The sequence below is a fragment of the Gossypium hirsutum genome, chromosome A05 (genome assembly GCF_007990345.1).
Source record: "Gossypium hirsutum isolate 1008001.06 chromosome A05, Gossypium_hirsutum_v2.1, whole genome shotgun sequence".
NCBI lineage: Eukaryota > Viridiplantae > Streptophyta > Magnoliopsida > Malvales > Malvaceae > Gossypium > Gossypium hirsutum.
In genome coordinates this window covers 21,735,103-21,752,228 of record NC_053428.1, presented here as the reverse complement: position 1 = coordinate 21,752,228, position 17,126 = coordinate 21,735,103, and the positions used below count along the sequence as shown (strand labels likewise).

Sequence of the window (17,126 nt, the reverse complement as noted above, 5' to 3'; positions counted from 1 at the left end):
TGGACAACCCACATGACATGATAGTGCCACGTGGGATTAAAAAGGAGTGGGTCCGCAAGCTTTTTTTACTACCTCGGTACTCACAGTAACCTACTTATTTTTAGTTCTATGCAATAAATATTTTTATTTTTATTCTAATACCCTCAATAATTTTTTTTTATTCTAATACTTTCTATATTTTATTAGTATATTTATATATTTTTTATTTTATTAATATTTTATTTTTTAATCTCAAATCTAATGTCTAAAAACGATAAATGAAAAATAATAATAAATTGACGCTAGCAGAAATTTTAAATTAAGATTAACTGCATCGAAATAGAGAATTAATTTTAGGTTTTATTTAGTGGAAACCTTTTTACTATTTATTTATTTATGTTTATTCTTGAATAATTTTAGATTATAAAATTTTAATAAATAAAAATATCTACATGCATGCATGCATTCCCTGGGGATATTATTGAAAAGGTGAGTGATGGTGAAATGGAGATGTATTAATTCATCAAATCTTCTATTTGTCCAATCCAATCTCAAATGTAACATCAAGCATCAATTTGTCAAAACCTCATACTATCTCCTTTTTAATTGTATTAGAGTATTGCATTAAAGTCCAGTTATTACATGAGTTTTTATATAATAAATATTTTATATAAATTTAAACTCAACCAAAATTTTATTAAAAAAAAAAACTCGTAAAAACTTCTATCCAGTGGCCTTGATTGTATAATTGCCTTTAAGTCCTTAAACAAATTGTAAGATTATATTTAATATGTTGATAGAATTGTAATTTGGCTCTTTTAACATTTATAGTTTACTTTTGATTTCACGAGAAATTTTTTGGCTTCAACTTTTATTTGAGTGTCAAAAATTACTAAAGGGATTTAATTTATTACTAATTTATATATTAAAATATTTTTAAAAAATAATACACTAACTTATTCATATTATTTTATTATATTACTATATATAAAATGTTAATTATTTATTTGAATTCCAACGTATTAATATTTCATGTTGTATAAATTTTATATAATGGTAAATTCGTGACTTTTCAAAAATTATTTTTATTTTTCTTACAGTATAAATATTGTTGTATTTAAATGAGGAAATCTACTTCAAAAGCATGCGATTTTAACTAAAACACATAACTTTTTTTTTGGGTGATATATAAGTTCGCAATGCCTAGAATTAAATATTGTTTAAAGAAATTTGCAGAAATGTATTGGTTTCTGCTTTTCTATTTATGGCAGTGAAACGTGACTAGAAGTTGAGTGTTGTCCCCCTAAACTAAACCTAAGCATTTTAAATATAATTAAGATATTAAATAACTATTGGATGGCAATGAAGCGAGACAGGACAAGTAACATGTTATTAAATTTATGACCACTCCGTAATCGACATTATATGTTTTATCACCTATCCCGCTTCATTATGAATATATAATATTTAAAACCATTGCCAATTTCATGCATGTTTGTTACATTCATCCTCGCCCCACTTGGTCCATTTCAATTTAAATTTTGCTATTTATCTTTAAGGGTGAGTATTTGGTACACTAATAGTGTATTTTTTTTATTTCACATGCAACTTTAAAAAGTTGACATATATCTCCTTTTTTAAAATATTTATTTGTTAATATTTTACTATATTTTTATAGAACACATATCGACCCCTTAAAATTGCTTATGAAATTTAAAAACTCTACTAATAGTGTACCAAATAAATTCCCTATCTTTAACGTTTTCAAATTTTAAAATTAAATAAATATTTAAACATGAATCTTAATAAAATAAACATAAATATATGAATTTTTCTATTTTACATTTTTACCCTTTTAACATTTTATATATGTAAGGATAAGATTGTAATTTAATATGGTGGAACGAGTCGGGATAGGGCAAGCAATTGTTATAACTAACTCCATGCCCATTATCCAAAAAAAAAAAACCTCCATTTAGAGCTAATAAGTTTAAAATCCATCTAGTGATTTAGGATTTTCTCATCTCTAACTCCTACGATGACATCTATTATATTTTTATGAACAAGGTAAATATAATATATATATAATATATAAATTATTAAAGATAGATGAAACAAAGTATATTTGAGAAAGTGTTGTAAATTATGGTTTAATAATTTTATGAAATTAAATATAATTTTTTTAATTTAAAAAGATGTTAAATTAGTCGATTGAGCATTAGTTTGATTAACATGAGTCTTGTTGTTAATACAAGAAAATGTGAGTTTAAATGTGTTAAAGCTTATTATTCTCTGAGTTATAAGTAGTTTTAAGTATTATGTTAAAAAAATAAATATAATCAAAATTTATAATTAAAAAATTAAAAAAAATAAAATCGCAAACCGACCTCATTCCTTAAAAGCATAAACATTTGAGATGTAGCGTTATTTTGGAAACCAAGCTTTCGTCAACTAACTTTTAACTAAAGGAATGAATCATTTTAATCGTATTTTTTTTATAATAAATGTAATTTCTAAATTTATCTTTAGTCTAATAACTGAAGCAAGCGAAAAGGAACTTATTTTCTTTTTATTCACTTATTTTTAATTGAAGGCAGTAAAGAAAAAAAAAAGTGAGATTATTTAATTACTTTGCCTAACATTGATTATTTAATTACTTATAGATGCATGTATTTACTATGTAAAGCACTCTAAACCTTTTATAACTAAAAAGATATACTCTAAAACTGACGTATTTTTAAACAATAATAAATTTAAATGGTAATGATATTATTATTTTTGGATAAATTGGAAGAGGGAAAGGACCCTAATCTAGAACATTAACAATTATACTAAGAATTGTCAAAAAAAAAAAAACACTAATTATACTAAGAAAAGAAATAGTCATGGCATCAGCTAACAACAAACTAGCAATGGCTCTAGGAGGTACAACCTATTCCCTAACGATAATCGGTTTTTGAACAACCAATCATCAACAAATTTATTTATTTATTTTATCTTTTGGGATGTGATTAAATTTTCAACATTGATCATATTGCTTCCGTATAAACTATAGTGAGGATGTAGCAGATTAACTCCTTTAGTGATCATTTGCACCGCAGTAAATGAATTGGATTGAATATGTACTTTTTACAAATCTCTGCATTAAATATATTTAAGTAGTGTGTATATATACATATTAAAATTTTTATTCTTGTATTTTAAATGAAAAAAATTGAAAGATTTGGAAAATTAGTCCTAATTTAAAAATCATTAATTATTTAGCCAATAAAATTCAATGTTTGTATTTGGTTCAAATGTTTTACTCTCTGAGTGTGATGCTGTTTTTGGGAAGGTAACAAAATCTGTGATTCGAATTTAATTTTCATTGTTGGGATTTGGTTTGCTAACTTCGATATCTCATTTATTATGCAGTCAGAGTTGTTTTAAATTCTACAATATTTTTACTTTTTTTTTTTCGGGTATTGATGTAAAGGAATTCATCAGCCTCCATCAAATAGCAAAGCTAAAAGTTAACAATAATAATAATATAGGCATTAGTTATGGGGGGTATTAAAGGACGAGAGCCTATGCATTCACGTGCTTCATGACTTCGTTATCTGATGATGACGATCATCAAATTAATGCATAAAATCGTTGAATCCCATTATTATTTAAATTTTAAAAAAATAAAGGCAAATTAATTCACAAGCATGGCCTGATACCGAGCACCACCCCCACCAAGGGGCAAAGCAATTAGGTTGAGAATCCCATAAGGTCGAAGCACCCTAAGCCATCCAAAGGGCCAATGGGGGACCTTCTAGGCCATGGTCTCTAAACCACAGACACCCACACCATCATACAAAAGGACCCAACATGTGGGTGTCTAAGCCAACCCCACCTTTCCCCGGCCCCTACCCTTTACCCCTAAAGTCCCAGATGGTTTTTTCTGATTGCTTTTCAGTTGCAATCAATGTGTTTCACTATCCTACTGTGATACAGTAATTAATATTCAAAGATTTGCCATTGCCATAGGCTGCTCTTTGTTGACATCAACCTTGTTTATTTTTTACCACTAAGATTTACTTACTCTAGCCTGCCTCCTAGGCTCCTACTTAAATCATGATTAGCACTTTAGCACTTTTGGTTTGATACTTGTTGGTTTCAAACCCCCCCCCAAAAAAAAAAAATTGAAAACTTGGGGGTTCAATGATGAGGTGGTATTGGTTAAGACTTGAGATCATATGTGATGAAATGATCATCATTAAATTCATTTAGCCTCATCAACGGCTGAGATGAATCGAATAAAAGGACTGATGAAAAGTATGATGAGCTGCAGAACATGCAAAAATAATAAGGGATGATATAATATAATATCCCCTGGCGCCTACCGGGGATATATGAATCATGCATGAATAACAGATAAACCCCCAAAGGTGGTTTGTTTTTTTCAACTCTGAAAAACATTAATACTCTCGAGGGACGCGGAGGAAGAGCACGTACTTTAAGAAACCACCTTGATTCCAGTTCACGCATCAATATGGCGCGTGAAGGTAGCTGTATACAAACTGCATGGAGCCATGAAAGGGGCATGATGTGAGATAACAGGTCGGTGGGATAACGTGGTGGAGACAGAAAGGAGAAGGGAGGTGATCGTTGACCGGTAACGTGAAAAATCAACCAACACGTGCCGGTTAAACAGGTTAAAATTCCTTCGAATTACCATTTCCAATGGATATAAATATTCAGTGGAAGAAAAGCTTAGCTCTGGGTTTCTCAAAGAGAGAGAGAAAGAGAGAAAGAGAGAAGGAGCAGTAGATCTCAAGCCTTGCACAGATCTTTTTGGGGTGTTATTAATGGAAAATGGAAATGGAAAAAGGGCAGAGAAAGGAGCTAAATACCACTAATTTGTCGTATTTGATCCCATGCTCTTCGTATCTTTAAAGCTTTGATCCCTACCCTTTTGTCCTCTGTCGCAACCTTAGATCGATCAAAACAAAACCCTTCATTCCTATTCCTTTTTTCTTCATCTTGTGGGTAAAAGATAAATAAAGGTGGAATTAGATAAAGAGATAAAAGAGCAACGAGAAACGAGAAAGAAAAGGGAAAGGAGAGTGAGTGTCTTTGTTACATATTTTTCTCTTTTTGGAGTGCACTGAAACATGGGTACGGGTTGGAGAAGAGCCTTTTGCACTACAATCCCTAGAGACCCTGAAAACACTGTTATAGATAAGCAACAACATCAGAGTCCAAGTCCTAGCCCCAGGAATTGTGCCAAGCTGAGCTTTTTTTCTACTGGAAGTAACCCTTCTACGCCCCGTTTCCAATCTCAACCGGTTTCTAGCCCCAGTCTTCGTTGCCGCACTACTGTTGAACCGGCTTCCATAAATGAAAGCCCCACTCTCCATTGCAAAACCACCCCTAGAGCAGCCACTAAAAGTCCTAAACCAATTCTATCCTCCAATCCTTCCTCTCCTCGTTCCCCTCTCAAGCTCTCGCTTTTCCGTAACAGCTTCAAGTTCAGGGTAAGCAATATCAAAATTCTGACAGTTAAAATGTCGTTAAATATTAAATATTTTGATGGCTTAAAGGCTGATGTTTCGGGTTTTTTTTTTGTTTGTTTGTTTGAATTTGGCAGAGTAGCTGTGGTATCTGTTTGAACAGCGTGAAGACAGGTCAAGGAACTGCCATTTACACAGCTGAATGTGCACATGCCTTTCATTTCCCATGCATCGCTGCTCATGTTCGTAAACATGATTCCCTCGTTTGCCCAGTGTGTAATACCACCTGGAAAGATGTTCCTCTTCTCTCCATCCACAGAAGCTCAGCTCCTCAAAACGACACACCTCTGATCGAAAACACCACCTCTAGAATTGAAGAGAAAAAAATCATTGAATCTTGTTCGCCCAGAATTGTCAACCAGCCGGAACCAAAACCCAAACAGAAACCCAAAGCCAAACCGTCCGATTTAAGATCCTACGATGACGATGAGCCATTGCTATCCCCAACCGCCGGTGCTCGTTTTATTCCCATCCCAGAAGCTGATGAAAACATCGAACAAGAAGAAGACGACGACGACGACGTCGAGGAGTTCCAAGGGTTCTTCGTTAATCCCAAATCTTCATCCGCCGTCAAATCCGATGACGTACTCTCATTCAACGGCCGTGATTTTAGGAATGTCCAGGTCAGATTATCTCCCGAAACGGCGGTCGTTTCAGTGGGCCGTGGATACGAAACTTATGCTGTGGCTTTAAAAATCAAGGCCCCACCTCCCCCCGCTAAAACATTGGCTCCTTCGAGGAATAGTAGCAATTCAGCGTCGCATTTGGACCCTTCGCATCGTGCGCCTATCGATTTGGTTACGGTTCTTGACGTCAGCGGTAGCATGACCGGCGCTAAGCTCCAGATGTTGAAACGCGCCATGCGTTTAGTCATTTCGTCGCTCGGCTCGGCTGATAGGCTTTCCATCGTGGCTTTCTCGGCTACTTCGAAACGGTTATTGCCTTTGCGGAGGATGACGGCTCAGGGTCAACGAGCTGCTCGGCGCATTATTGACCGGCTGGCCTGCGGTCAAGGAACCAGCGTTGGCGATGCGTTGAGGAAGGCAACCAAAGTTCTTGAGGATCGGAGGGAAAGAAATCCAGTTGCTAGCATAATGTTGTTGTCCGACGGTCAGGATGAAAGAGTCCAATCCAACGCTTCCAATCAACGGCACCATTCAAGCCACGCCTCGTCCACTCGTTTCGCCCACATTGAAATCCCGGTCCACGCGTTCGGGTTCGGGCAGAGCGGCGGGTACAGTCATGAGCCAGCAGAGGATGCGTTTGCCAAATGCGTTGGTGGGTTATTGAGCGTTGTGGTCCAAGATTTGAGAATTCAGCTCAGCTTCGCATCCGGCTCTGCACCAGCTGAAATAACAGCCGTTTATTCATGTAACGGGAAGCCTACTGTTTTAACTTCCGGCTCCGTCCGGCTAGGCGATTTATACGCGGAGGAAGAAAGGGAATTGCTCGTGGAACTGAAAGTCCCAACTTCGGCGGTTGGATCCAGCCACGTGATGTGCGTTCGCTGTCTTTACAAGGATCCCGCCACACAAGAAGTCGTGTACGGCAGAGATCAAGCGCTTCTCGTACCTCGGCCCAACGACGTTCGATCATCGGCTCCTAAAATCGAACAGTTGAGATTCTTTTTCATCTCGACTCGAGCCATAGCCGAGGCGAGAAGGCTGATAGAGTGCAGTAACGACTTGACAAGCGCTTACCATTTGTTGGGCTCGGCTCGAGCCTTGTTGATGCAGTCGAATTCGCAGTCGGCCGAAGAGTATGCCAGAGGGTTAGAAGTTGAGTTGGCGGAATTGCATTGGAGGAAACAGCAGATGATGGAAATCCAACGACGGAGGGTGAACGAAAGGGAAAGGGAAAGGGGAAGGGAGTCGATGACAGTGGTGATGGATGAAAACGGGGAGCCACTTACGCCGTCTTCGGCTTGGAGAGCGGCTGAGAAGTTGGCTAAAGTGGCCATGATGAAGAAGTCGTTGAATAGAGTCAGCGATTTACACGGCTTCGAAAATGCTAGATTTTAGTTTCTTTTTTCCTTTTAAATATTATTAAAAAAAATCTAGTTATAGGGGAACATGCTGGTGGCAGCAGACGGCGGGGGCCTTTCTGCCATGAACTATAAACTAAAAATTCAAGCATTTGATTGATGAGTGGCTTTAAATGGAAAATACTCTTCTGTTTTTGGTTCTAAATTAAAATCCCCATTTTAATTTGTTTAGGGAAATGTATGTATCGTCATCATCAGCTTACAAAGTTGTAAATGCTTAGTATTATAATTGGGTTGCTGTTTTCTTGGCTTTTTTAATGGAGTTATTAGTGGGGTTTTAATCCTTTATTATTTTGATGTAGTTTAAAAAGTTATCCTTTGGGAAAAAGGGAAAAAGTGGGAAATGGTGTTAGAATGATAAATGATGAATGAATCATTTTCTTCTTTTTATATTCTCTTTGTTTTATTTTTATATTTTTACTTTTGGATCCCTGAATTATAACCACAACTGAACCTTCTTTCTTGTGTTTCAGAGTTCTGACATATATATGATGGGCTTCACCTCCTCATTATTATTTTTCCTGACAATTGGAGTATCTTATATATACCATGTGATAACCATATATTATATTAATACAGCTTGGAAATAAAAATGGTCTGTCCAAAACATGAGAAATTGACCCTGAAACTATATGTTTTTTAAAATACAAAATTGATGGTTTTGTGGTTGATTTTCATAAGCTTGTTGAGTGTGCATTATCACAGATCGGAGTCTCCATCAACACTTTCACAATCACAAACCAACCAACGCCGGGGATTTATCTGATCAGACATGGTAACCGGCATAGATGTAGATGTTATAGTGTCCAGCCTTAAGTAGGGTCCATTTCCACAACGCTTTTCCTTTCTTTTTGCTTAGCCTTGGGCAGTAGCAGAAATAAAAGAGTTCTTTTACCTGAAATACCTTATCCTATCAACCTGTGGGCAGCCTCTGAGGAAGGGAAGGTCCACGTTTGCTTCGCTTTGTGAACATGGGTCTTACTTGTTATTGTTATAAAGTACACACATTTGTTACGTGTTTTCGAGAGGAAAAAAATAGAAAAATTTGTGAGCTTTTGTTGAATTTTGGAACTAAGAAAAAATGGGTTTTCTGGTTTTCCATATGTTGAAAAAAAGCCCCTCATTTCGCAGCTTAGGGTGCTTAGCTTTGAAGGGAGAGAGCCCTTTAAGTCCAGTTTTGTTGGAGGGGATCTAACTCTTAGAAATGGGGAAGGAGTAGGGACCCAAAAACATTTTCATGTTTTTCAATTTTGGGTCCCTTTGCAAATCCCCCAAATTCCTAAAGATTCTTGCAGGAAAGTTCCAAACTCCTAGCCAAGGTTAAAACATAATCCAGTATATAGTCCTGTAGATGGCCATATAATTGGAAAAAGGCTTGTATCAAGGAGTTTACGTTGTGCTGTTTATTTAGTATGACATGTTAACAGAATTTGGCAGTGTATTTCGTTTCAAACTGATAGATGATGTTCATGCAATTTAAACCAAAATGCCAAACCAATCACAATTTGTCTTAGCTTGCAAGTCTTCTTAGTAGCGCAATTAGCGCTATTCTTTGTCCAAAAACGTATTCAAAACATCATGGACCCAAAACATTGCAGGAATTATAATGACGGACAAGGGAACCGGTGGTTACAAAAACCTGCACGTCTTCTCATTTTCTAGCTCGGTTGTCCTTGGATTCCAAGCTCATAGCTGGTTTGTCCTGGGTGATAATATCAATTGGTGCCAAATGACAAAAATAAATGGTCCTATGTGTGAAGTCTCTGTCAGCATTATTGGTGAATAACGATAGCTGGGAGGGGGGGTCTAACCATAATTGGTTGGTCTCTCATCTGATATTTGATGAACCATGTGGTTTTCATGGACCTTAATGTACAGTCAGGGTTTCCTTTTGGAGTCTTACTGTTGTCAGTGTGATTCCAAAGGCTATAACGATGTATATCGACCATTAGACTATCTTAGTTAGCAGGCAAGGTGTACCCTCCCTAGTTTGTATGTCTTCTTCCTTTTGGTTTTGAAAGAAATTCATTGGTCATAAAATTGTCTGCCATGGAGGCACCTGTTGCACCCAATCCTCCACATATTGCTTCATTTGTCCTCTGGTGCAAGCCATGGACAACTGCAGCTCAGCTCAGCTTGGTTCCCAATCAACCTTTTCAAAAGGATTATAACTAAACTTCAAGTTTGAGGACACAAAGGCAGAGTGTTTTAGGCTGTAACTTCAGGTTTGCCCATAGATCATAGCCCATATGAATAGAAATACTTAGTATAGCCCAGAATTCAACTTCCATTGCTGCCACTGATAGTAAGATTCCCAACCTCCACTATCCTGTAATGATAAACAAAATGAATTAAGCCCATACATGTGTATAGAGTGATTCCATTTATGGCTTTTTTTAACATTTCCCGGGAATCAGACAAATACTTTATACCAAGTCTGTCACAAATTGCAGGCCAAGTAGAACAGCCAAGGTGTACATCTAGCCAATACATATTCATATTGCCGGTTCTACGGTCCACTTTCCCATGTAGTTCGTCGGTGAAACCAACGATTCTCTAAGAAATAGAGGAATGTTTTGTTTCTAGATAGATTTCTATCAATGCAATGAAAGAACCATCCCTTCCCTGTTTCACTTTTGGGTTGGCTGTTTATAGACTGTACCTATCATTTTTTGGGGGTCATAATCAGCAATGCAGTTCACTTAACAAAAAAGAAAAAATAATTTTGAATAAATAATTTCACAGAAAATTCCAGCTTGATATTAAAACAAGTAGTGAATTAATTACAATGATTTATATTGTTCAAATAGGTATCTTACATTCTATAGATGAATGATACAGGGATCAAACTCACTTCATACTGCACACTACAAAGCCGAAAGACCACTAACAATCATGTTGTAGGACTGTGAAGTCAAATGAGATTCAAGCACAAGCGTCTGAATTGCACAAATTAATGAATTGAAAGACGACCCCACAAGGACCCTAAATAGATTAGTTACTCCACTAGAAACTCATGACAATGTGAGGAAAATTTCCTCTTATTTGACTGTGAGGGAGTGTAATTGGTTGTAACGCGAGAGATTCTATATTGACACTTACTTTTGGCTTTGTTCCACCTTGGCTCGAATTTTCTGCTCGAAAAGTGATATATCTGACTCGAGGCCAAACATTCTGTTAAGTGCATGCATGTTCTCAAGGGTCTCACTGAGAGTTCGATCGTCGCTACCATCACACCTCAGGTGCTGCATTGGACCATGGAGAAGTTTATTCACAATTCCCCGGCTGAGATCATCCACAGCCCTCCTTGTTTTCTTAGGGATATCTTCACCCATCTTTGATAAGCATTTCTCCAACTCTGCAACTCGAATTCTCTCTGCATAGGCTCTCAACTTCTTGATGGTTGGAACAGTTTCCAGTGAATCCCTCCATGCTTCAAACTGTTTTGATTCCTCAGCAATAATGGCCTGAGCTTCCATTGCTTTTCGTAGCCGGTCCTCTTTATTCGCAGCTACAACCTCCTTCAGGTCATCAACATTGTAGAGACGTGCACCTTCAACATCTGAGACACATGATCCCACATTTCGTGGAACAGAGATATCAACGAAGAGCCTTAAACCGCCAACTTCAGAACTGACAGGGGGGAGATCCTTGACATGCTCTTTCAGAAACAATGGGGTTTCTGATGCGGTACTGGTGAAGACCACATCAGCTTCAGCTGAACAAGCGAGCATGTCTGTCAAGGGCCTGTAAATAATTTCAACACCTTGCATCTCCTCGCGGATTGCTGCAACTTTCTCCTCACTTCTGTTAACAACAACCATCTTGGTGCAACCTTTTGCCACCAAGTGCTTGATCACAAGCTTCCCCATCTTTCCTGCACCAATAACCAACATTCGAGCAGTAGCATGCGAGGACTCAGGCAGCTTCATTAAAGCCAGTTCAACAGCAGCAGAGCTAACAGAAACAGCCCCAGCAGCAATGTTAGTCTCTGTTCTAACACGCTTCCCAACAGTAATTGCGTGCTTGAACAGCCCACTAATGTTCCTTCCAAAGCCAACAACACCTTGCCCAACTTTGACAACTTGTTTAACTTGTGCAAGGATTTGACCTTCTCCAAGAACAAGAGAGTCAAGACCAGCAGATACTTCAAAGATGTGCTGTGTAGCATCCTTGTTGTACAACAAAAACCGGTGCTCGCAAATCTCTGAAACTGGGATACCACTAGTCTGCAACCAATTTGCAGTTACTTAAACTACTGCCAATTTGGAGTTTTCGTAGAGGTAAATATCACAAACTATAGAGTCCAACGAATAATGTACCTTTGACATCCATTCAGTTACTTCTTTGACTCCACGATGCTGTGATAGAGCCACAACATATATTTCCATCCTGTTGCAGGTGCTGAGAACAGCAGCCTCTTCTATGTGATTCAAACCACATAATTCGGCAATGGCTCGTGGCCATTCTGCTTCAGGAATGGCAAGTTTCTCACGCATCTCCACCGGCGCAGTGTGAACACTAAGTCCTATGACCACAATGCTGCTCCTTTCCTTTGTATACCCTGGTATGGACCAATAGCAAGATTTTCAGGAATATTAACAAGTATATTCTGCAGAAAGGATTATACAATGTACATTTGATTAAAATACCTGAAAAAGGGCCTTAAATACAGTGAATTCTAAGTTAGAGATAAAAGGGTCCCATATCAAAATTTTGTTCTTAAAATCTAGAAGTTTCCAGACCGTACAGGCATAAAATAGGGAACCATCAGTATTAGGAGTTTGTTCATGGAGACAATTTCCTTCTATGTTACTCCGACTCTTCAGTTCTTGTGATAGTACCATGTCCCACACATTCTCAGACGAGAGTATCGGGATATGATCCTCCAAGGACCCTCCAATTACATGAAGACTTCAGTAAAAAATTAAATACCCGTGCTGGACATATATCCATATTTGACACCCCTGAGTTCAACCAACATACCTTTCCTCCCTCTTCTTCAAAGCAAATTCAAGAAAAATGAGATTGATTATGGTTTTATTCATACAATTCCAAGGTATATATAAAGTAAAGAATAGGTTCTATATTTCAAGGCATAGCAAAAAGTTTGAAATTTTTCCCCATTCAACCACCTAAAAGAAGCAAATGCATGCTTAGTAGGTTGAAATAAAGCAATTCTTTTGCATAATATTTCTGTTTAGCTCATAAAGTATAAAACTATACAAATATACCAAATACAGAAATAAAACAATTTTATTTTGTGGGTATCTTAATCTCAATTACCATTCCTAGTTAATTGATGCTCTAAAAAATCTAAATATTATAACTGGTCAAACATGTCTGCTTCTAAAAATTGAAAATTTTCAGTCTAATCACATTATTAAGCAGCAATTCATCCAATTACAAATTCACAATTCAATCTAAAACTGAATAACACAAAATTCAGCCAAAACAAGTGAAGGAGGAAGAAAAAAAAAAGGAAAATTTAGCAGAAATTAAGGGTAAACGTACTGTCAGCAGCGGAAGTCTTGAGCTGTTCAAGAGCGGAGAGTGCAGAAGCCTTGGAAGGATCCAGTTTTTCGCCTTCGTTAATGGCGTCGGATTGAGCAACTTCACATCTAACTCCACCAGTCCTCTGAGCCAGAGCTTTTCTGCCACGATTAGGCTTGGAAAAGGCCTTCATTTGCTGGTGAGAAAGAGAACAAGCCCGCAAAGAAGAAGCCGAGGGCGATGAGCAAGAATTGATCAACAAACGCTCCAATTTAGCACCGGAAAAAGTCGAAGAAACCGCCATTGTTTTGGAGAGAGAAAAAAACCCGAAAGCTCACGATCCGAAAACCCAAATTAAAGGGAGGAACAGAGCGTGAACTCAAGTATTTGTTTTTGTCCAAGAAAAAGGATGAAAAAGGGCCTCAGGGTAAAGGCTGGAGGTGAACTTAGTTTAATGGGTATGAAATTATAAGCAGAAAATTCAGAATTGACGGGTCGGGTCAATTCAAGCTTTCTGTTTGGGAAAAAGAACAAAAAAAAAAAGTGGGAAAATTCGAGTTATTAACTTACGAAATAAAAATGGAAGATTGGGATTGAGATTGGAGGATTCTGATTTTGTTTTCTGAAATATGATTGGCTGATGAAACACACGTTTTATCCACACTCCTTTTGCCTTTGATTTTCATCCTTTTATAGGGTCCCCATCTCCTCACCCTACTAATTATTACTTGTTTGGAGGGCAAGAATTTTTAATTTTCCTCTCAAACGTTTTTCTTATTGCAATTTGTTAAAACCAGATGTGGTTTGGATTGACGTTTCATTAATCAAGCAAGATTATAGTTTTTTGTTTTAAAATTTTCTTTAGAGGTTGCAACTTGGAAAATCTGTAAATCTTAAAATTAGAACCTCAATTTTACAATATACTGCATTTCTAATTATAACTGTATAAACTAATCATATTTGATCCTAAGTTCTAACTGTATTAACTTTTAATTAGTTATGAACCAATTCTATTTTTTTTCTTTTCTATAAAATTAGACCTCAATTTCAAGTAAAATAATATACATTTGAAAGCAGGTAAAATATAATCTAGTACTCAAACATCAAAGTGGTTTTTAATGCTTTAATTGGTAAACTTTGTGACCTAAAATTTTAATTTTTATACTTCAATAAATAATTGTACATATAAATATTATTTTATACATTTAATTTAACTTTAACTAAATTGACAGAGTAGGGCTACTATTGTAATAACAAGAAAAATATGAATTTGAGTATAATACAAATAGATGTATAATTACAAGTGTTTTTATCCGTTTTATGGAATCAACAATGTCGCTTACTAGATTTAAGCTTAATTCAAATGTGGAATCCGCTCCCACTGTGTGTATAATAATACTTTAATTGCATATCAATATATCACTATTATTTAAATAAAAAATGGATTATATAATACTGTAATTCTACCTCATTTTATTCATTTTCAATAAGAGAATAATAAATTAATTTTTTCTTCTGATTTTTAGTATTTTTAATTGAATTTGTTTAAATAAAATTTTCTTTTATTTTACCCTTTGCCTAACTTTATTATAGGTAAAAAGAGAAGGGAAAAAAATATCAAAAGGAGAGTATCAAAGCATCGTTATAAATACGATCTTCGAAATTGTCTACATTTACATTATCGTCGTCTAGCTGATGCTAACTAAAGATTGACAGCTTCACATCGTGGACCTCTTCTGGCCATTAAGTTCTTCTTTCCACATAGGCTATATGTATGCATATATTTAATAAATAGAAAGATAAAATGAAGAGAAGAGATAAGATGGGGGGAGCGGCCATTTGTGGTGGACATTGGGTTTCCAAGATTTCAGTTCAACAGGGATCTCTGGTCGCCACAACTTTTTTTTTTCTTACAAGTACTGACTACTGAACTGCCAACCATTTAATGATTTGCTTGTACAAATTTTTCAGTTCACTCTTCAAACTTCAACTCTTAAATGTTACATGAATGAATGATCATGTTACTCATCCAACATGACCCACATTTAAGATGGTACCATACATAATCCTATACAACTTCTCAATATATTCATTGACAAATCACATAAAATTAAGTTATGTGAGATTAAACACTGATACAAGTTTATTCAGAATCACTTAAGTAATGGATTATGATTTTAGCTTGAAAAAAAATTAATAAATTAAATTAGGAATACATATTTCAATTATATCTTGAAATATCGTATACAAAAAGTTTTAAAATATAAATTAATGTATATAGTATCCGTTTTGATTACGGTTTTTATTTAAAGTTACTTAAAAGTTATGATGGATATTCAAATATTTCCGTACGCACAATTGTGATTGATTGATACTCATAATCAATAATCAAGTGGAAAAATGGGCAGTAGGCACAACTTGGAGAATGTTCCAACCAACTTGAGGCAAATAGTTTTAACAACTCTATCGAATATCAAGGATTTATTAGCCTATCTAAATCTAATCCGACAATCTTGCCTTGATGCTAAAGGATATGCCTATATAATATATATAATTAAATAGATTTTAATATGGAAATGCTTTCTTCATCTTGTTTGTCTTAAAAACTCCCATGGCACAAGACAAAGCACCTGCAATTTTGTGTTCTACAAAAGCAAAAACAGATGTCCAATTAAGAGTCAGACTCGTGCAAGTGCTTAACATGGTGTTATTGGGAAGGTTTTGCTTGGTGTGAAGATTAGGGTTTTCCCAAATACTAATAAAGGAAAGCTTTAGCTTGAAAAGGTTTGTTTTTTGTTTTCATTTCAGGTACAAGGTTGTAGTGCATTCCAAGAATCTTACACAAGTTGTCGCTCATAGATTTTAGTTCCATGAGTTCTGCTTTTTGCAACACTGTTCAAGAAAAAAAAAACCAGGACTCGGTATTTGGTAAAACAAAATGAAAACCAGCCTATCTTTTTTGATGTATAAAAGTATCTTTATAAGAACTTTTTCCACAAGCTTGGAGCACGGGTCCCGACAAAGCTGATTAAACTATGTGTACAGATTTGAATGAAGTTAAATAGTAATAAAAGGTTTAAAACCTCTAGTCGACAGTAATTAGCATCCATATCAGGTTGTTGGATTCTTCTCACTCTTCCCAGCCAGTTAATGGAATGACGAGTACTAGTTCAGCTGCATATACTTCTAACTGGCTACATCTCTTTGGTACTCTCGGATTCGTCGTATACATGAGTACGAGGTATACAAGAAGTAAGCTAATAATAATGATAAGGGAGGCCGAAATTAGAGGCATTTACAAACCATATTGCTATCCATATTTAGAAAACATTTTACCCAAATTTGACTTAGGTTTTGGTTAACCATCAAAATAAAATTTATTAGTGGTGTGTCTGTTTCACTGAATCTTAAATTATGTTTCGTAATAAAATTATGAAAATATTAAACTATTAGTGAAATGCGAAATTATTTTATTTGATTCATTTGATTAAAATATAATATTCAAATATCGGTTGATTGAAGGTAAGATTACCTAGAAACACAGTTTACTCAACTATCGTTGTTATAGAATTTAGTTTTTTTAACAAGTATAGTTTTTTAACAATTTTAATTCCTCAAATATTTTGTAATTTCAATTTTCAAAAAATTATGATAAATTATTACATTTTTTTTTACTTTTTATTACTGATAATTAAATATATGATATAGAAAGGAATTCATAAATCATACTTACAACAATTCATAAAAAGTGACACCAACCATAATTAATAAATTATTAAGGAAAATAAAATAATTATAATTGTAATGTATGAGATTGGTTCCCTATTAAAAAATTTATTTTTTAATTAGTTTTAAACTTTATTTTATAAAATGTTTAATTAATTAAAATAATAAAATAAAAATAAAAGACAAATTGATCTAAAATTTAAAATTATGGTCATAATTTATATAACTTGAAGAATGAGCCGTAATAAAATTACAACTTATATTACAGTAATAATTCTGTAATGTAAGATTTACTTGATGATCAGAATATTAACAATTTAAGCATATTAATCTTATTTTGAAAT

The 17,126-nt window shown here is 35.1% G+C and overlaps 2 protein-coding genes across 2 annotated transcripts; one reads left to right on the top strand and one right to left on the bottom strand.

Moving 5' to 3' along the window:
* The first annotated feature begins 4,693 nt into the window (after window positions 1–4,693).
* On the top strand, window positions 4,694–7,953 carry LOC107957856 (E3 ubiquitin-protein ligase WAV3). The gene is made up of 2 exons (XM_016893456.2): window positions 4,694–5,483; window positions 5,597–7,953. Exons 1-2 carry the CDS (start codon window positions 5,121–5,123, stop codon window positions 7,538–7,540), a joined length of 2,307 nt encoding a protein of 768 aa, XP_016748945.2. The 5' UTR covers window positions 4,694–5,120; the 3' UTR covers window positions 7,541–7,953.
* Window positions 7,954–10,338: 2,385 nt separating this feature from the next.
* Window positions 10,339–13,718, bottom strand: LOC107957857 (glutamyl-tRNA reductase 1, chloroplastic). The gene is made up of 3 exons (XM_016893457.2): window positions 13,078–13,718; window positions 11,886–12,127; window positions 10,339–11,792 (listed from the first exon to the last, which is right to left on the bottom strand). Exons 1-3 carry the CDS (start codon window positions 13,358–13,360, stop codon window positions 10,662–10,664), a joined length of 1,656 nt encoding a protein of 551 aa, XP_016748946.1. The 5' UTR covers window positions 13,361–13,718; the 3' UTR covers window positions 10,339–10,661.
* Between the last annotated feature and the right edge of the window lie 3,408 nt (window positions 13,719–17,126).

Coding starts and splice junctions, on each gene's coding strand:
- LOC107957857 (XM_016893457.2), bottom strand. CDS start 13,360: ATGGCGGTTTCTTCGACTTTTTCCGGTGCTAAATTGGAGCGTTTGTTG. Junction 12,128..13,077: donor CAAGACTTCCGCTGCTGACA/GTACGTTTACCC, acceptor GGTCCATACCAG/GGTATACAAAGGAAAGGAGC. Junction 11,793..11,885: donor TAACTGAATGGATGTCAAAG/GTACATTATTCG, acceptor AATTGGTTGCAG/ACTAGTGGTATCCCAGTTTC.
- LOC107957856 (XM_016893456.2), top strand. CDS start 5,121: ATGGGTACGGGTTGGAGAAGAGCCTTTTGCACTACAATCCCTAGAGAC. Junction 5,484..5,596: donor GTAACAGCTTCAAGTTCAGG/GTAAGCAATATC, acceptor TGAATTTGGCAG/AGTAGCTGTGGTATCTGTTT.